The following is a 20,685-nucleotide window of genomic DNA, read 5'->3' as shown; positions in this document are numbered from 1 at the left end:
AAATACGAACTAGTCTTCCTTTGGTTATCACATCAAGCACAGACCTCATTTGCCTGGAAAAACAAATATGATATAAATGAATGTATTGAAGTCCAACTGTACCTTAGCTGAGCAATGGAAAAAAAATGCTCAGAGTCCACGTATTGATTAATTGTTTACCTGATAAATAGTAAGTCACATGTAAGCACAAGCATGAGTCAAGCATCAGCTACAACATATATAACTGATTAATTATTCTTGAGCAAAAGCACCATTCTCCCTCTTCCATGCGAGTATCCAAAAATCGCGGTGAAGCTACAGAAACTACCATGTGATTCAAGGGTGAAAATTATAGAGACCACTATTAGCAGGAAGGAAATCAATATGGCTAAACACACCAAAGTCAAGTTCAAAACTACAACATTTTGTAATGGTCGCTGACAACCAATTCAAGAATTGGTCATATCATAACCACCTAAGGCAGTTATCAGATTTTATCAATCCTCCACTCATTTTTCCTTACTATATCCCCTCTAGTAAATTAAATCAATCCAAGACCACTCTTGCTAACGAGATATATTGAAAGGAAAAAAGAAGAGGGCAATACACTCTCTCCTATCCTGTTATTGCTCTTATTTCAATAAATACTCTTTAATATCAGGTAAACAAAAATGAGGATACACATCTATGCAAGCACACAAAAATATTACAAAGGACATAAATAGACCACAAAGACACACAATACCCGTAATGAGTATAAAATATTACAAAACTATGGTGATATCCTGCACAAGAAAAAAGGTTGTGTAGATAAAAATGAAGACTTAGAAATTGAAGGAGGATGGCAAATGTAACAAGACGCAGATGACATTCGTTGGCGCTGAAGATAAAAGCAACACCTCACTTCTTCTATGTTCAAAATGAAAGTAAAACATGTCCTATCGTGACACACACACTCACATACCCCACCCCAAACACACACACACCCCCACACACTCCACACGCATACACACACACACAAACACCCAACACGCACGCACACACCCCCCACACACATGTGCACACACACACACCCCACACCGCACACGTGCACACACACACACACACACACCACAACCAAACACCACAAAAAAAAGACGAACAGACAAGGAAATGGAAAATTCAAAACAAGGAGGGGGCATCATTAAGCAAAACTTCTCAAATTTGTGGCTGATAAAATTGAGAAAAAAATGCAGTCAATTTTTTCAGACGATGAAGTTTCATACTCTCGGTTGTCCTGCACCTGCAGCGTTTTCATGGCATCCGAAGTTCGTAGATATGTGAAAGAAGCACTTCGATTTGTTGAAGGCCCTGGATTGATAATTCTGCTTGCAAGGAAGCAACGAATAATTTCTCCTCTTTCCACAAAATGCATGCGCGTAGCTGTGAGAGGATTTCCCATCCATGTAAAGAAGAAACCAATATTGTGAAGACAGGGTGTTAATGGTGGACGGGGTAATCTGGAACAAAGGGGCCATGTTATACTACCCGAGAAGGCCATGCCTCAGCATTCTTGATATTTGGAAGCAAATGGCGGATCAGCCTTAGACGATGCTCCTATAAGTCCCTTGAAGCTCCATCAGACGTTGGCATGGCAGGTTTGCCTGTCAGTGTGCATGGGTGCTAGCATGGTGTGGCACTCGAGCTGGTTAAGTGTTGAACCAGTTTAAGGCAGACTGTTCATCGTATTAGAGTTACGATTAGCCATGCAGAGGTGTGAGCAACAATACGTTGGTGTCGTAGCCTTGTTCTACAGTGGTGAATGATTGTGGGTATGTGTGGATAGGGGCTTTGCATGGAAGGTTGCGGGGGTTGGCTAAATGGTACCCGAGTTTAGTGAAGATAGCACTTGAGTTGCAACAAAGAAAGGTGCCGCCCACAGGCCGCATGCATTTGTAGTGAGACCGGATGTCATGCACTCATATAGGACACAACGTTCAAAAGGCAGGAAGTTCCACGCGCAGGCAACATCCAATGTTTAGACGACATCAAGTTGTGCGACAGGCAGCACCCTACGTGCGGCAGACTAGCACACAATGTGCGTCACGGAAGAACGGGAATATATGCGCTCAGGCTGATTGATGATAGCAGTTATGTGTGGCACTTTTATGGTTGTTGTCTTCCCTATCGCATGTGCCATTATCCCACATGACAACCGTCGATAGATATGAGACAAAAATTTATTTTTTATTACTACAAGAAAATAGAAAATTATCAATAAAAAGTATTTAATAATAATTTTAATATCTTATCTCAATCAAACATATTTTACTCGCAAGTAATTACAGCCTAAACTATTTACATTTTGAGATATAAAGAGACACTGTTCTTAAGTTAATTATGTAATTGGTTGAGTGTGGAAAATACTTGGCTAGGTCCAATAATAAATGACGTCTTGATTCTCATAGTTAGATGATATTCTTGTGCCAAAAATGCAAATTTTTTATTTACAACAATTACAAAATATTAAATATGTTATACTATTTTAAAAGCTACATTCACGTACTCATTAATATTTTCAATAATAATGATTTTAAGTTACTTATTAATGTATTTTCAATAATAATACGCGTAAATGAAAGACAGATATAATAATATAAAATAATCATTATTTTTGTAGTATAATCAATATTTTTTTAATACATAATTAATTGTGAGATAAAATAATATATAATGATTATAGTTGATGTGATATATTTTTTTCAAATGTATTTAAAATACTTTTTCTTAAGTTAAAGAATAGTTTTTACAAAATAATTATATCTGCTAGTTCACTTAATTAACTCCTGTATTTACCAGCTCACTAACTGTACTACCTCTCTTGGCGTTATTTTTTTGTTCACGACCATTAACTCTCTCAAGAGTTACTGAACTGGTAAATATAAAAGTTAATTTTTACAATTAGAAACTAATTATAATTTTTATAAAATAATTATCTTCAATAAAACTTTAAAATTCATTGTTGTAATAAAATAATAATTCTTGCCACTAAATAAATATAATTTGTGATAATATTAAAATTATCATTAATTATTTTTTATCGATAATTTTCTATCTCTTTGCCATAGATTTTATCTTTTTTAATTTTTTATTTCGATCTACTTGTTCTATATATTTTCTCTCTCTTGCCCCACGATTTTTACACCACATTTTCTCTCACTTAAGATTATCCACACGGCAATCATCCCAAAAAGCAATAGGAGATGAAATAGGAAAATGAAATAGAAGATCCAATGCCGAAATTGAATAGTGGGATTTTTTAAACTTTAATTGCATTTACTGTCATGTATATAAGAGGTGACAAAATAGTAACCTCGAATTAATTGATTTTTTATAATTGCAAGATTCTGATCGTCGATTTTAAAAGTGGCTAAAATATGGTGAGATGGACAAAATTGAGATTTTTTAATTTGAGGATTTTATTGATTGGACATTTTTTTAATTAGTCTTTCATCCGCTACATAAACACTTACATGTAAAAAGAAAATATCAAATTGCATAATATAAATGAGCAAAAAATCCTCTATAAAAAATAAAATAGTAAATTGTTTGATGTGTTGTCATAAGGGGATATTTGCTCATTTCGTATATCAGATGAGTAAATTGCATTTAACCCCATTTTTTTTATAACATGGCACTTATTTCACCTACATGTGTGGGTTATATGTGATTATATTTTTAAATTATGTATGATTTAATTATATTTTAATTCAACACATGCCAGTCATATATTAATGTATTAACACGACAATGGTGCGGATTTTTCTAATTGAAATCATATGATATAATATTGTATTGATATAGCATTTTTTAATATTTCTCGCTCTTCGCTAGATCCTAACAGGAATAAGGTTCTACACAAGATTAATAAAAACATCGAATTTTTAACCTATTTTTTTTTAATATAGGGGTTCTTTGCATTTTGATGATAATACAGGGGCAAAAATGCAATTTACCCTTGAAATCATCATCTTGTTCACGGGTCTGTCACTTTCTCACCCTCAAACCACAGTGAAACCTAATCTTCCCAACTTTACCGTTGTGATTTCAAGAAAGAAAAGAACAAAAAAACATTACCGTTGTGTTCCCCGCGCCGGCGCATATTTATATAAGAGGAACATCCACGACCAGATTTTGAAAAATCAAAAATAGTGCAGAAGAAAAGCAAGAGGGCGCTCACATTGACATGCCCTTCTTTTTTAACAGCGGCGTTTTTGAACATCGTCTCAGACGTCCGGCCGCCTCCGCCGACTGCCCTCAGCCTCGATCTGTTCTTTCTTAAGGTATTTCTTGAGAGTCTGACATCACCTCATTGCATAAGAGTTCTTTTAAGTTTCTTGCATTATGGGTTCTTGCATTGTGAACTTAAGAGTATCTTGGTTAAAGGAAGTCTGTCTTCCCAACGGAAGATTTAATACGAGTACTTTTCAGTGTCACTGAATTGTGAAATTACGGCCTTACTCTTTTTCCTTTTTGTCTTTTTTAAGGTCTCGATTTGTTATTTCAAGGTTCTTGAATTTCAATTACACATGGGCTCTACTGTATGTCTTGGATTACGACTGCAGTCTGCGGACAAGTGTCTGGGACTTACATACAAGGATGCTGGTGTGGACATTGTTGCTGGATCAGAACTTGTTGAGAGAATAGGCAAGATGGCTCTCTGAATTGGAGGTTTTGAAGGCTTTTCCCTTTGGGTATGGTTGTTTTTTCATATGATTATATTCAGTAGTGATCCTGTTGTCATTTTGATCGCTAGTGTCTTGAGGGATATTAATACATATTGCCTACACTCACAAACTGGTCAATTTTTTGGCAGTCTTGTTTTCCAGAGCTTCTTTCTTGAAGGCAGATTTGGCTTTGCTTATTCCACTTGCATTTTCTGTGTCTAGCTTTTCCTTTTTTCTTTTTGGCTCTGATTTCATTGGTCTTTTCCCATCTTATAATGTTATTTAATTGCATCCAAATGCTTTCACAGGGGATTCGTATAGAGATGGAGTGGGAACGAAACTTATGTTGGGTTTAGGGACGAATCGACGAGACTACTGGCATTGAATTGGTAATCTTTTGGTCTTTTACATGTTCTTTGTTAATAATGCATGCGTTAATCATTGTTTCGAATCAAGTTTTCACGAGTGTGAATGATATAGTAACTCCTAGGGCAAAACCTTTGTTTTTCCAAATCTGCCAGGAGAACCTGCAGGCTTTGGATTGGATTGTCATCTTTGTCCGCTGGCTGATCTTCCCTACCATTAGGTTGGGAAAGAATGTGAGTCTAGCAATGTTATAACTTGCATGAATGTTGTGTTTCAGAAAAGTTATTTACTAATATATTTGGTTGCAGTTGTTAATATATTTTGCTTGTGTGAATGTATTGGCCATGATTTTCATTTTCCATCCGTATAAATTGCTGCCAATGATCCTTGGTCTATGTGGGACTTTGTTTCTGAAAATGTTTGGCTGCAGTTGTTAATATATGGGGCTAGGATATACTAGAAAAATGATGATTTTTGTTAGTCACACCATGTCGATTATCTTACACAATCTAGCATAAGACAGTTGCTTGAAACTAATGGGAACCCACATGTATCTTCACTTAGATCAGCAACTATGAACCTACTTTAGGAACAGTAAGTAACACTTTGTTTTTCCTGCTATTATCTTTGTTGCCGATCAAGTTCACTTATCTTCTTTCTTAATGCATATATGTGATTCGCTGAATATGAGCTTGACTTTAAATATCTCAATTTCCTCTTTGGACTGTATTGGAACTTCGTAAACCAATTGATACTTGCTCAATTGATGGGCCAGCAAAATATCTTTTCTCAAGTGCATCAAGTGCGGTATTTGTTCTTATGCCTTTTAATTGGAGAGTGCTACAATGTTGTATCTATGTTGTTTTCTTCCATGTCTGTTCGTAATTCTGTCTTGATACAAAGTACAGAGATTCAATAGAATCACACGGAATTGCTGTTATCAATTCTTTTATTTGCAAGTTTTATTTGTTGAAAAAAGCACTATACTCTAAATTTGATGCAGGCAATGCCGTCACTGAAGTCTCGCTGAAACCCATATTTATTTGCAAGTTTGTTTCTAATTGCATTAAAATTGTGAAATTGTTCGATAGGTTTTGGGTCCCACAACCCATTGACTAGGTAAGGTGAGTATTTATTTATTGGTGAATTTCTATCCGTACATATAAAGTGAAATTTTAAGAGATTTTCAAATAAAAATTGGACCATATTGAACTAATGTTGGAGGTGATATCTGGTTTTCTTTAGCCCTAACACATATAGCGTTCAATTAGCAAAGGGCATCACCCTACCTGATACATCATTCTCCACATGCATTAAAGTGAAGCATATAAGTTAGTATAGGTTTTTCATACTTGTTTATTAAAAGATTGAAGGCTAGAGTTTGAATTGGGTTTGCCAATTAGGTGCAAACTAGATAACCTCATATCGATAAGAATTGTGTGGGAATTTGTTGACATTTTAGAACCTAATGGTAGCCTTACGTATCTTCATAGTCTTCTCTTCAAGTTTCTAACTGAAAAGCAACCAACGGCCCCTATCAATTCTTCTTTGCTGATTTTTCTCCTATATTTTGGAATCAAAGAATGGTTGAGACCATTGATTTTATACTTTGTATAATTCAAACCTAAAATTTGCTGCTATGATTTCTTTGGAAAGCCGTGCTTTCTCCATTCTGGTTTGGAAAGTATGGGATTAGGGATTTTTTAGGCTGCTCAAAAATGTGAATGATGCAAGTATAGAGTTGAGACCTTAATGAGAGAACAAATACCTCATCTTTTTGTAAATTTATTTTTGGTTCGTTTATTATGTTGGGTTTTTTTCATGAGCTGCCTTAAAACTTTTTGTTGTTAATACGTTTGACATTTGTGTATGATTTACAAAAACCATGTTAGTTCTTGTTATTAACATCTTATTTTTGAAGGTGTATTACAGAATAGTATGTTGGAACATCTATATTATACAATCATGAATTATTTTTTATTTGCGAACTTTGGGATTAAATGCTATGCTAATGTGGAACAGTTGTCGAGATGCCAATTAAAAATATATTTTTCAAGATTACCTGGTAAAACTTTTGTGAGTATTATTATGTACGTTCAAGAGTTCATCAATGATTTTTAAGGAACACAAAGTTTTGATAAGTTGAAATGTATTACTAGAAAATTGTTTCTCTCTTTTGCCCAAAAGATTTGTTTTCCTTGTCAAGTGTTCTTTTGTTTTCACGTAAAGTTCTTAAAATAATTTTTTCTCTTTGACTCAAAGATTTGTTTTTCTTGTGGGGTGGTCTTCTTAATTCTCAAAATCAGCTTGAATTGCAGTAATTTCTTTCAAATTATTTAAGATAAATTTACAGCGTTTAGAATATTTTTTGTATTTGATTATTCATGGGCATATATTCATTTAATTATTTTTAATAAATGCATGAATAAGTCATGTTTTTGGATTTTCAAGGAAATCTGTTATTGATTTTTATTTCCATAAAAAAGAATTGGATTCAAAACAGTTTTTGCAGATCTTTGGAACATTTTAAGCTGCATTAAGTTTTCTGTTTTTTAGCAAATTGCATTCATCACCATCTTTGTTTAGACTTCCAAAAAAGTACACTATTTTTTAGCAAATTGCATCCATCACTATCTTTTATCTTGATAAATGATAAAAGTCTTTTAAGATATATATACAAGTGATTTTAACACAAATAATGAGATTGGCATCTCGACTGTTTTGCAATTTAGTATGCAGTATTTGATTTCTGAATTTCGTGTGATTGTGTAATAATGATTTTTCAACAAATTTTTTTGTGATACACTTTCAAATGTTAGATGTCAATGATATGGACATATATGGAGCTTTTGTAAAATTTGTACAAAAATGCAAATGTATGACAAACAAAAATTTCTAAGAAAGCAACATGAGGCCAAAAGCCAACATAATGAACAGACCAAGAATAAATCTACAAAAACATTGGAGTATTATCTCTCTTGTAGGCCTCAACTCCGAACTGCCTTGCGTCCGTCATGTTTAAAGTGGCCTTGGAATTCATAATCCTATTGCTTTCCCCATTAGAATGTTGAGAACGTGAAGGCATAATAGAAATCAGTCCGAATTTTGGGTTTGAATTATGCAAAGGATAATAAAATGGTCTCAATATTTCTTGATTTTTAAATATGGGGAAAAATCATTAGAGGTGAAATGGATGGGGACAAAGGTTGCTTTTTGGGTAGAAATGGCGGAGAAGGATATAGGTTGTCCTATAGTTTACATGCCATTATGTGTTGCATACTTTTCTTATATGGTTGATTTTGCTCAAGTTTTCTTCTTTGTTTTTGCAGTTAAGTTAGTAGTGAAGATGATCTGAATGAAAGAGTCTGCTTAACAACGTTCATAGATTTGTCGATATCAGTTGTGGCGTTCAAGTAATTCTAAGTATGAGCCTCATGGGTTCGCCGTGGAAGTAAATCTTGCCTACTGTAAATAGAACCAAGCATGTTTGTAATACTTAGATCATAATCATGTATTAAGGAAACCAGAAACAGGGAAAGTATGTCTGGTTCATGCCTAAAAGTGATACCTAGAGATCCTATGTAGTTGTTTCCTACTATCTTGTTAGTAAATATTTGATGTGGTACCATGTTTTGAGCAAGCAAGCAAGCAATTTTTCTTTTTCCTTTCTCATGTGCACTATTATACCTTCTCTATCTTTTTCTGTTTTTTTTTTATTTTTTATTTTGAGAGGAACAAACTTCACTCGAATTATCTGGCTAACTCGCCACACATGACAACATCAAGTCCAAGGGGACAGCAGGATGAATCAAGTAAACGACCAAGTAGGAAACAGATTATATATCCAATAAAAAGATTAAATACAAAATAATGTTTTAACACGATTAATTTGATAGAAGATATTTTTATTATACTTTACTTGGCATAGTAAAATGTAAAATAAATAAAATGTGAATAATATATAAACACTAATCTAAACTTCATCTCCATCAATTCAAATATAGTCTAAGTGTTTCAGTCCTATTGTATAAAGACATAAGAGCAAAACTCTGTCAAAGAAGAAAATTATTTGCCATTAATTCCTAATTTCTCTAAACTAATTAAAGAATGAACACTATATTCTTAAAAATAAATAGGCAAATAACATTTCAACGTTGTTAATTTGCTAGGAATTTTATTTAAAATAAACGATTTAAAATAAATGAGCAATACTCATTTTAATGAATATTTTTATTACCAAGAAAATTTCTTATTCTTGTTTGATAAGATATTTTTTAATAAGGTTTTAAAATTTTTTATATAGTAAACTATAATATTAATTTATTTATTTACTAATACAAAATAAGGAGAAGGGTTATGTTGAAAAAATATTTGGTTTCAAGCAATCGAAACGATGTTTTGAAATATTACAATCGGATTTAAGAAATCTAAAGCAAATAAAGCCACGTTGGAACAAATAACAAAAAGCAATTAGAAATGCTATTTCTGACAAGAAATTTAAATTGAAAACTTACAACGAGAATCGTATCGTAACAATTTTCAGTCCACTTTGAAATCGTTAATTTTAACCGAATCACAGAATTACTGCTTGCCTTGAAGAAAATATACGCCTCGTATCAGCAGTGCACCGGGTGCAACGTAATTTCTCTCAGGATAAGACGGTTACAGTTCTTTTGGTTTTTAGCACTATACCGAAGAACAATTCGACCAAACACTCAAAAGTTCGTAATCAAAACTTGATCGCTCAAATCTTTAAAGAATGATAGAAATCGAGAAAGAAAGGGAGAGAGTTCGCAAAGGAAGAGAGATTGTGATTGTCGTTGTGTTTTTACAAATGAGAAGTGGCATGCCTTTATATAGGCATGCCCAAAGTACAGCCATAAAAGAAAATATAATGGCAATTAATCTCCCCCCACAAGAAACCGTGCGAAATGAATCAGCAATGAAGAAAGAAATTGTTGTTACACTCATATTCAATTGCAAATTGAAAGCAACAATTCAATTTCTTTTTCAAATTGTAAATTGAAAACAACAATTGAAAATGGGTTTTGCGGTTTTTGATCCTCAATCAAGGACATTCAATAGCAAATGAAATGAAGAAAATTGAAGGTGAATTCAATTGCTGCTGCTGTTACAAATCTGTGGGTTTCTGCTTTTGAAAATTCAAATTCAACAATCCCCCACAAACTCATAGATTTGAACTCAAGTTTCCATGACTTGCTTTCAACAAAGGTACCTTTCGGTTTGAACCACTGTCTAAGTTATCTAACGTCAGTTGTCACCAGGTTAAATGAAACTAAGCCTTGAATTTAAGCCTGTGAGTGTGACAACGTTTGTCAGTAACAACTAGCAACCAGCTTTGTGTTGATCTTTAGGGTTGACACTTAGGCCATGTATGTGTCTTGATCCTGTTCATGAATGCTTTCAGGAAAAACCCAATTCCTTAGTTACGGCCAAACGACATTCACTTAGTTGGGCGTCTCCAGGGATGCACTGCTAGCATCTCGTCTTGTAAGACTTGACCCCATTCAGAGATGAACTCTTACTATACTTGCAGTAGCAGCACCTTCTAGAATTTCAGGGGATAGACTCCAGATACAAAGTATCAGTCTATTTGGTGCTCTAACATACCCTTACGACTTGTTGATACCACATTGAACTTTTTTTATGGGATCTCCACTCAAAAGGTTGGGTTGCCGTCGTAGATATATCACTCATAGGTTTTCAGTCTCATCTCCAATCTGGACTTATGAACTTGCGACAGATTCAATCCTTTCATCAAAGGATCAGCCACATTGTCCTTTGTTCCCACAAAGTCAATGCCTATTACTCTGTCTGACACTAATGCCTAATAGATTTTAGTCTAACTTGGATGTGTCATTTGGTCTTTTGATTGTATTTACGACTCCTCACCTTTGCTATTACTCTGTCTGACACTAGTGAAGGTGTTCTATTGATTAAGTAGGTTGCTGTGAGAATGGAATTACCCCGGAACTGTAGGAGGGTTGGTATAGCAAGGCTCTAGTAACATTTAGAAGTTATTTATGTTTGCGTTCAATTCTCCCATTTTGCTGAGGTGTATATGTGCAAGAAGTTTGATGGATGACACCTAGATCTTGACAAAGAGTGTGGCAGTCGTTGTTGAGGAATTCAAAACCATTGTCCGTCCTTATGACACCTACATTTATCTGTATTGAATTTATTTCTTCCTTAATAAAGCATATTTGGTTAGTTTTAGATATTATTAAATCTTTTATTTCATTTATAACCCTGTCTATTGGTTGGGTGATGAATTCAAATTTTATTATTTCATTATCATAGGTTCCTATTATACCCTTTTCATTAATATTTTTTATCGGAAAAATCTTTTTAAGGAAAGGTGTTCCAAGGATAATTTCATTTGTTAAATCTTTTATTAGCAAGAAGCTTGTTGGAATACATTTTTTATTATTACATATGTAAGCTTTTGGAATTTTAAAGCTTATATTTAGTTTTTGGTCATTGGCAGATGATAAAGAGTGGGTCGTTTTTTCAAAATACCTAGTAGGTATAAGGCCTTCTTTAATACAGTTAATATCTGCTCCACTGTCAACAAGAGCCGTAAATATTTTTCTAAAATTGTTATTTATTAAGAGATCAATTTTGACATTCCATTTTTGACTGGTGACAATTTCTAAAGTGGATAAAAATTCTTCCTCGTATTTTTCTTCTCCTATTTCCTTATTCTTATTTTCTTCTTCTATTTCTTTATTCTTACTAATTTCAATCCTTTCAAGTCTGTTTGTAAGAGACTGGTTGTATTTTTTAATATTCTTTATCTCTTCTTTTAACTTTTCGACTTCAATTTTGAGATCCTCTATAGTAGAGGGGTTATCTCTAATGGAATGTTTTTCATTAAGTAATTTCTTGACCTCAGCTATTGTATATGGTTCAAAGGGTTTATTAATAGTCCTATCATGAAATGGGATAGGCTCAGATGTGGAGGCATTATTACTATCAATCTTGCTTAGGATATGTCCCTAACTTCAGGATCCTTTATTTCCCTAAGTAATTCAATAATATGATTATCTGTGAGAACATTTATTTTTCCCATTTCTTTAAATTTTGCCATTAATTCATAAAATTCTTGATGTGAGTTATCTTCCTGCCTACATGAGCAAGATGACTCTTCTTCTTCAGATTCAGAGGTGGTTGATGAATATTCAAAATTCTCTTCGATATTTTTAAGTTCATTTTGCTCTTCCGATTCTTCTGATTCAGAGGATTCTTCTTTTTCTGAAAATATTATATTGAGTATTTCTTGTTTTTCTTCTTCTTGTAAATTAAGATTATTTATTTTCTTTTTCAGCCTTCTAGCTTTTCTGTTTCTGCATCTATTAGCAAGATGATCTGTTTCTCTACAAATATAGCATCTTCTTATTTTCTTTGTGGTATTATTCTTAGCCTTCCATTCATTTTTTCTAGCTAAGTCTTTTTCTTTATTTATTTCTTTTCTAAATTTTCTCTTTTTGTACCTTTTTTCCTTAAACCTCGAAGTTCTATTCGTAGAGATTTTTGATTTATCGGATGGTTTCATTTCCATCCCAAATTGGGCACAAAACTGTCCTAATTGGCTTTTCTCTATCAAATTTTATCTTTTAATTTGTTTATTTAATCTAATTTCGTTGCATAAATTTAATCCTTCCTGAATGCAGGTTCCAATTAACTTCCCATAAGTATATTGATTATAGTTGATGTGCAGGTCTCCTTTTCTTAGGACATTTCTAACCCTTTCTGCAAAAAGATGAGGGAGGCCGTCTATAAATTTAGACTTCCAATGAGAATCATTTGACTCTGGGAGTTCCATTACTCTACTAAGGAATACATCTTTGTACCATCTAAATGAAGTTAATGTTTTACATTTTAAATTCTGTAAAAGTGTTCGAATATTTTCACTATTATCTGACCATCTACCTGTAAAATGCTCAACTATGTTTATGGCTAATGTATAAACTGCTTTTTCTTCTGAGATATTATTTTCAATTTTTACTGTATTTAATATTTCATCTTTATCAGTTTGGCTGAGATAATTATCCCACCATCCCTTTAATTGGCCAGTAAATCCAGCTATGATCATTTTAGCAATAGCTTTATCGGAATTATTATTTCCTTTACAAATAGTACTGTACATCATAATTCTATGTATAGTATTATAGATTTGTCTTTCTGTAAATCCATCAATGTTCCGTTCATAAATTTGTTTCCCATTATAACTATTTAGGTCAATTATCTCTTGTTCTTCATAAAGGACATCTTGGGGTGTTGGCCTAGGATAATAAAATTTGGTTTGCATTGGCTTCCTGGCGAATTTTTCTATTTTGTTAATTTCCTCCATAAATTCGTCTTCATAATCCTGAGGATCTCCTTCATTATTTAGAGTATTTAATTTTAGAGTTTTAAATTTTTGATCTAATAGTTTTTCTAGGTCTCCTATAGGTTTTAAATTAAAACCTACAATATCCGGGGGTGGTTGTATTGAGGGTCTTGCGATAATTTCTCCTCTTGTCTCTTCAACTATTGTTTTGGTTGAGTTAATTTCCTTTTGCCAATTCTTTTGCCACTCCATAATCTTATCTATCTTATTATTTAATTCCATAATTTGTTCTCCTATAACATTTAAGTATAAGTTGGCATAATTTTGCTTCTTTAGTAACTCATTTATTTCTGTTATTGTAACTATTAAGGTGTTATCTTCAATTAATTTAGAAAATGCTTTAAAATTAATCTCAGTTTCATTAGAATTCATTTTGAAAGGTTGTTGAGGGGGAAAGACATTATTAAGGATTTTTCCGTTTTCTAGGAAATATTTTCTCTCTAACACATTTAAATATTGTTTTGAATATTTGGTTATAAACCATGGAACAAAGGTAACTTTCTTATTCCATACAGATAGTTCCTTATAGAATTGGTTTGAAATCTCATTTTGTTTGTCAGGTGGGAAATTTTTAAAAAACCATTTTCTAAAGGGTTCCCACCTTTTTTTAGAAAATTCTTCCTTAATTTCTTTTCTAGCCAGGGATCCCGGACTAAAGTCGATCATGTCTGTATAATTTTCCAATGGACTTTCATAGGCAATTATGTCTTGTGTGTTCATTTATAAACAAAAATTCGTTTCTGAAGTTAATTCTTCATTTAGTTTAGGATCCTTATATACTCCTTTAACAATATTATTTGGTTGTATCCTTATTTCTTCAACCTTATCATAATTTGAGCTATTAGTTTCTTCTCTGATCTGGGATGTGGATGCTCTAGATGGGGTTGTCACCTCTATTGGTGATATATAAGACATATTAGAATATCTTGAGGAGCAACTTCTTAAATATTTTGACTGATTAACAAAATCTATTATAGCATTCCCTTCTGGATTTTGTAATATATTAGTGTACATACTTTCAGTATTACTTTTAATGGGGACCTCCTTCTCAATTACCTAATGTTCTGGAAACTCTACTTCGCTCCATTTTATTTGTCTCCTAGTATTAATCCTTGAATTTTGTAAATTTGTTTCAAAGAATACTGTTTGTTCAAGAGTTTTATTATCTTGTGTCTTACAATTAGGATTAAGTGTATGGAGAAGCTTATAGTAAATTCTATAACATATACATATTAATTCTGATCCAGGTGTATAATTATATCCATGGGTTTTAACATTTAATGTTAGTGCATCAAGTATATTAACATCCGACATGGATAACTGTAGATTTGGGTAAACATTAAAAAATACCGACCCATGGGCTAGACTAGATTGGATTATTCCTATTAGAGATTTCTTCCAGTCTAAATTTCTGGCATCTCTTAGGGCAGCTAAAAAGCTTTCTGGTAAACCTTCTAATGTTAGAGGCTTAAAGGCTATTTGAACAAGACCAATGTGTAAAAATTTATATTCTTCTTGGTAATGCCTTATATCCGTAGAATCCAAAAGTTTTATTACTTTTTCCTCATTATCAAGAGAGATAGATTCTTCAGTAGTTTTTACTACTTGTTTAGTTTTCCAGAAATCAAATCTTCCGAAATTGTAAATTAATCTAGGATTTACTTTAGGAATTGTCCACTTATTCAATTGATCTAAATTCGTTGGGAGTTCATACTCCTCTTTTCTTGCATTCTTTACATGACTGCTATTATTATCAAATAAATACTGCATATTAAGCAGAGAAATAAAGGACTGCTGAATTATCCAATATAACTTCAACAACATGGCTATATAAAAATTTTATAATTCCATCTCATGATTTAAAATAATAATAATAATAATAATAATAGTAATAATAATAATAATAATAATAATAATAATAATAATACAAAAGTCAAAAATCAAAAACCCATCTCTCTCTCTTCCTCCTGTTGGTTTCTTCTTCCTTTTTCTTTCTCTCTTTCTGTTTCTTCTCCATTCTTTCTCCCCTCTCAATTCTTCCCCAAACCCATCTCTCAGAACTCTAGCCCCAAAACTCACGGCAACAAGGACGGCAGGTCGGCAACGAGGACGGCGACGAGTACGGCGAGTACGGCTTCCATCTTTCTCCTCCCATTTCTTCCCCAAACCCATCTCTTAGAACCCTAGCCCCAAACTCACCGGAAACAAGGACGGTAAGTCGGCAACGAGGACGGAGACGGGTACGGCTTCCAGGTAATCCTTCTTTCTCTGTTGCATTTTACTTATTCTTCTTTTTCTTGGGTTTGGGTGTGTTTTTAGCATCTTGTTCAATTCTTTAATTTTGTTTAATCGGATCAGGGGCACATTCAGGGACTATGATTTGTTTAATTCTTGTTGTTGGATTCCTTTCCAGCCTTAGTTCCTTACACTTTTGTTTGATTTGAGAATTGTTTGTAAAAGAGTTGTAATGTTGTAAGGAAGACCATTATCAATTAGTAAAATTTCTGAATTTCCTCTCATCTCTTTCTTCTCTCCTTCCCACCTCCATTCTGCTGTAATTTTATTCAAGTTTTTACTTACAGTTTTCTGGGTTCATAACAAATTCGAGAATCGAGCTCGAGTTCGAGCTCGAGCTCGACAAAAATGGTCGAGGTAAAACCTTATTTTGTGTCTGATTATCTTTTTTATTCGTAGCAGTTACTGCAGTTTAATTTTGACGAGAAATAGATCTTAGGTAAACGCTTTATAGGCAGTTAAAATCGAAAATACCTTGCATGAAAAACCCTATGTTTAATTATTTTAATTTCCAGTAGCGGATGAAGCTGAATTTTTGCCGCATTTATAGGTCTAAGTATTACTTAATGAATAATTTTGTGTTTCTGTTGATGTATGTATTGCATAAGGTTCAACTTGAGATCCTGCTATTTGGGCTGACTAGGATTTTGTTTTCTTTTTCTTCAAATGGATTTTCCATCTCTTGGTAGTGTAATGAAACCCCAGTTGCTTTTGTAGATTTTGGAGTAACAGTTTATGAAATATTACGGTTGAGGCAATCACCTGAAGAAAATAGTGATGTCCCATTTGTAGTGCAACATTACCGAACAATTTAGCTATCGGATTTGTCTGAGAATTGGAGGTTATCTTGAGATTCTTATTTTGGGTGAAAAAAAATGTAATAATGATAAGACAGATTATCTTGAGATTCTTGAGTTTATACTTGGTGGATACGTTGTGGACATTTTTGATGTAGGTGGACTTCATGGTCTGCAGAAATGACAACTGTTCATATGACAGCAGATCAGCCCAAGGTAGACAATCAAGCAGCAACCTCCACGGCCAGGTCTCAGCCTTCAGCCCAAAAGTTCAAACGTTGGGGCAGGACATCACCATTTGTTAGATATGGTCTTCCAATGATCTCACTCACTGTTCTTGGAGCTCTTGGACTTGGCCATCTATTGCAAGGAAGGTTAGTTTGAATGACAATTGAATGAGATTTGTCTTAATGTATTATTGGCTTGGTAGATGCTTGGCAATGAAGGGATGCATCATGAACTCTACTGTCTCTGTTCATGTTTCGCTAAGGTCTGCATGAGTTTCATTGCTTATCTAACTCTAATGTTACCGCTTTGAAGAATCTTGAGGCAAATAGCAGAGTGCAAAGATTATGCTCTGATAAGATAGATCTTAAAGAGGCTATGCTGTGCAAACAGCCTATATATTCGACTTTGCGTTGAGGGCCCTGCTATTAGAGTGCCAATACATGATTGGATGTTCAGACAGCTGAGGGGAACTGATTCAGTATGAAAATACAATATATTGCTATCTTATTCTGAGAAAATGATATATTTTCTCTCCTCGTCTTATATATTTGCTTTGAGGTGCACATTTCAAATTATGACAGGAGTAATGTCTAGTTCATTCTATCCATTTCGTGCCTAGAGTTTCAGTATTTCAATATTATGCACTGCATCAAGAGTGAAAGACTGTAATTCAAATGAACAACTTATCCCAGGAGAGTCTATTTAGTACAGAATTTCTTGAATCAGTATTGTTTATATTAAGCTCCTTAACGTGGGAGCCAGTTGTTTTTTTCTCTTTTTCTGGGTTGCGTTTTCTAGAGTTTTGACTTAACTACCTGGTGGTTGTATTCATATTTATGTTTGACTATCATGGTAAATTGTTTTAATCTTTACTCGTTCTCACCTGTAAGGACATCTCTTATATTATGTAATATCATAATAACATATGAAAATGGTATTAAATTATATCCTCTACATATCACACAGTTAATATATTTTTGGATTTAAGTACTTCATGTGTGGTTTATTGAATTTGATGGAGTAAAATTTCCAACTCAGCAAGGATATTGCTAGAATAAAGGATGACCAAGAATGGGAGATTATTGAGACAAGAAAAGCACTGTCAAGGACAGGACCTGTTGATGCCTATAAACCTAAAAAGATTTCGCTGGAGGAAGAGCTGAAGGTACCTATATATTGTTACTGATGTATTTTGCATGGAATATGTGGTGAATCTATACCTAAGAGGATGTCTATTGCAGGCTTTGCAACAAAAGGTTGACATAGAAAACTACGAATACAAAAAAATTCCCAGGCGGAATGAAGGCAAATGAAGCTAGTCAGAAGTTTTTTCATGAGATTTTGAGGGACTTGAACTGTTCAGACTTCTGAGTAGTCTGCATACCCTGGTCAGCCAGGTTGCCGAGAGAAATAAGCTGCACCGATCTGCTTGTTCCTTTTGGTTTTGGTTTTGGTTTCGATTTTGATTTGGTTGTTTGCATACCATACGACTTAGTGCAGCTCTTGAAAAATATTTCTAATTGATAATTTGCTCTACTTTACATTGATAGAGTGCTTCTGGTTTAATGGCTCTCTCTCTCCCTCTTCGGGTTGGAACATATTCCTGCAGGGTTATGGCATTGCTTATCTATATCTATACTATATAGTATAAAAGTGCGAATCTCTCGTGTTTGTTCTCATTGTAAAAAGACATTTATACCCTTACCTAAATAATATTTTTAATAAAAGAATAAAATTCTATCAAAAGAAGACTATTTACTCCAAAATCCTTATACTACTTGAATAATGATAAGTATAGCCAATTAAAAAATAAAATAAGCAAATAATTTTTCTACGATCTTAATTTATTGAAAGATACTTTTAAACACTTTAAAAATATTAATTTATTAGTGCACAAAAAAATTAAAATGAATAAAAATCAGAATAAAACGTAAAATACTAATATAAACTTTAAAAACTATATATATAGGAAAGAATAAATATCATGAAATTATAAGTAAAATTATCAATCTTATTAAATTAAAAGTTCTCTTTAAAAATTTTAGAATGAGTGACTTCTAACTAATTAGTTTTATTTTAATATATACTCATTGTAGAAAATTATTTTAAAATCGTACTTTCACATACTTTTGATTTTGACCATAGTGTATTGGATGTAAAATAATACTAATAAGTGCATGAGTGAATATTCTAAAAGAATAAAATTATATTTCACCATAGAAAAAATAGAATCAGAAACTGCAGATTTTATAATGTTTTCAAAATATATATAATAAGCACATCAAAGGCCAAATTGATTAACATGAATTAATTTCTTAATTATATTCCTTTAATTTATTTATTTAATTTTCAAAATAAATTGTATAAGAAATTAAAGAATAGAAAAAATACGGAAGTATATAAAAGTTACATTTGCTTATTTTTAATGATAATAGAGGTAAAATACCATTGAAATAACTGAAGTTAGAGACCGTATAGTATAGACAATATTACAATAAATTACTAAATTAGATGCTATTGAAATATTAGGATACAAGATGCAAAATATAATTATTCTGATACTAAAGGTTTATTCAATTTAGACTATTTTTTTAGAAAAATCTAATAACTAATATATCAATAAGTTTTGAAATATTTATAATTAAAAAGATAAAAAAAATAACAACAGAAAAAAATATAATGGTGTATAATTAGTATTGCTGAAATAAGGTAAAGCTCTATAAAAAAAAATAATATATAGCGGTGTATAATTAATATTATTAAAATAAGATAAAGCTCTATCAAAAATTCATAAAGATTTTTAGAAATAATAATTGTATATTAACATATTAGTCGTAAACCAAATTTCAATTAACTGCATAAATTATATTTTTATATTAAGTATGTTGCATATTTGATTGAGAATCAACTTAGTAATAATAAAATAATAAATAGAAAATAAGTTTATTATGTTGAAGATAAAAATAGAAAAATAAAAAAAATCAATAAACAAACAAAAGAGCAATATATCATTCTTTAAGAATAATTCACAAAAAAAAAAAAGATTAGCAAAAGTAAATTAATTAGGAATAAAAACTATCGACAAATAAAATTACTAATTTCTATTAAGTTGCAGATAAATATTTAATTATCGAGTACATCTCATATTATTTGATTTTATAATCCTTATGCATGAAAGTTTTTAAAAATATAAGATACTACTAAATAAAATAGAAATTTAAATGAATTAATAGATCAAGAAATCACACTAGAATTATGAAGTTTAAAATTATAAATAATAACATTTTATGCGATATATTTTAAATTTAGAAGTTAGTGAACAATGTAAGCAATATTTTGATAAATTTAAAATTAATAGTAAAGTATTGATGCATGCGAAGAACGCATAGGTCCAACTACTATCGGTTGGGTAAAACGTAGAGAATTTAGAGAAATATGGACTCTCCTTTCTATTCTCTCTCACACACTACTACATCTAAAAATACACACACTTCACACAGAATTCACGTTGACGCCGCGGCCGACGAGGATGAAGATGATATGGTGGGGGGGATAGACGGCGGTGAGTTGGGGAATGTTGTAGACGAACATGGAGGGCAGGCGAACAACAACGTAGTAGCGACTGATGACAGTTTGGACGGGGAAGATGCGCCGGCGATTAATCTGTCCCCCATGGAGTTTCAATTTGCAGATTTTATTGTTTTGACCAATAGAGTAATCGACAAAGGGGATGACAAATCTGTTCGCGCACTGAACGATCTCCACCAGCGTACAAACTAAAGCATGGCAGTTACAATGAAAATTAGAAAGACTGTTCCAACTTTGAACCAATCTCATAACTATAAGTGTTATAATGATCGTTCCAATAATACATATATCAAATTTAATTTGACCGTTCCTA

General features: G+C 32.6%; 1 protein-coding gene and 1 long non-coding RNA gene across 5 annotated transcripts; both read left to right on the top strand.

Moving 5' to 3' along the window:
- Positions 1-3,969: 3,969 nt before the first annotated feature.
- LOC148788527 (uncharacterized) lies at positions 3,970-8,679 on the top strand. 2 transcript variants are annotated; one of them, XR_016065380.1, is made up of 4 exons: positions 3,970-4,301; positions 4,584-4,712; positions 4,994-5,074; positions 5,207-8,679. It is a non-coding gene; the product is annotated as an uncharacterized LOC148788527 (long non-coding RNA). The 2 variants fall into 2 exon arrangements; XR_016065379.1 differs by having other exon boundaries at positions 3,971-4,301; positions 4,506-4,712.
- A 6,736-nt stretch (positions 8,680-15,415) lies between these two features.
- LOC105161328 (cytochrome C oxidase assembly protein) lies at positions 15,416-18,350 on the top strand. 3 transcript variants are annotated; one of them, XM_020693106.2, is made up of 5 exons: positions 15,416-15,717; positions 16,047-16,116; positions 16,735-16,930; positions 17,823-17,949; positions 18,026-18,350. In XM_020693106.2, the coding sequence occupies exons 3-5, from the start codon at positions 16,737-16,739 to the stop codon at positions 18,095-18,097; spliced, it is 393 nt and encodes a 130-aa protein (XP_020548765.1). In that variant the 5' UTR covers positions 15,416-15,717; positions 16,047-16,116; positions 16,735-16,736; the 3' UTR covers positions 18,098-18,350. The 3 variants fall into 3 exon arrangements, with proteins under 3 accessions (XP_020548765.1, XP_011077278.1, XP_020548764.2); XM_011078976.3 differs by lacking the exon at positions 16,047-16,116 and having other exon boundaries at positions 15,417-15,717; positions 16,715-16,930; XM_020693105.2 differs by lacking the exon at positions 16,047-16,116 and having other exon boundaries at positions 15,418-15,717.
- Positions 18,351-20,685: the final 2,335 nt, after the last annotated feature.

Source organism: Sesamum indicum, linkage group LG4, assembly GCF_026168435.1.
Source record: "Sesamum indicum cultivar Baizhima isolate 11 linkage group LG4, ASM2616843v1, whole genome shotgun sequence".
Lineage (NCBI taxonomy): Eukaryota > Viridiplantae > Streptophyta > Magnoliopsida > Lamiales > Pedaliaceae > Sesamum > Sesamum indicum.
The sequence above is the reverse complement of the archived record's forward strand: the minus strand, read 5'-3'. Positions and strand labels throughout refer to the sequence as shown.

Bases quoted from the DNA above. Each gene is read 5' to 3' on its own strand.
- LOC105161328 (XM_020693106.2), top strand. From the start codon at position 16,737: ATGACAACTGTTCATATGACAGCAGATCAGCCCAAGGTAGACAATCAA. The intron at 16,931-17,822 runs GTTAGTTTGAAT...TTTCCAACTCAG, and splicing joins GGCCATCTATTGCAAGGAAG to CAAGGATATTGCTAGAATAA. The intron at 17,950-18,025 runs GTACCTATATAT...TGTCTATTGCAG, and splicing joins CGCTGGAGGAAGAGCTGAAG to GCTTTGCAACAAAAGGTTGA.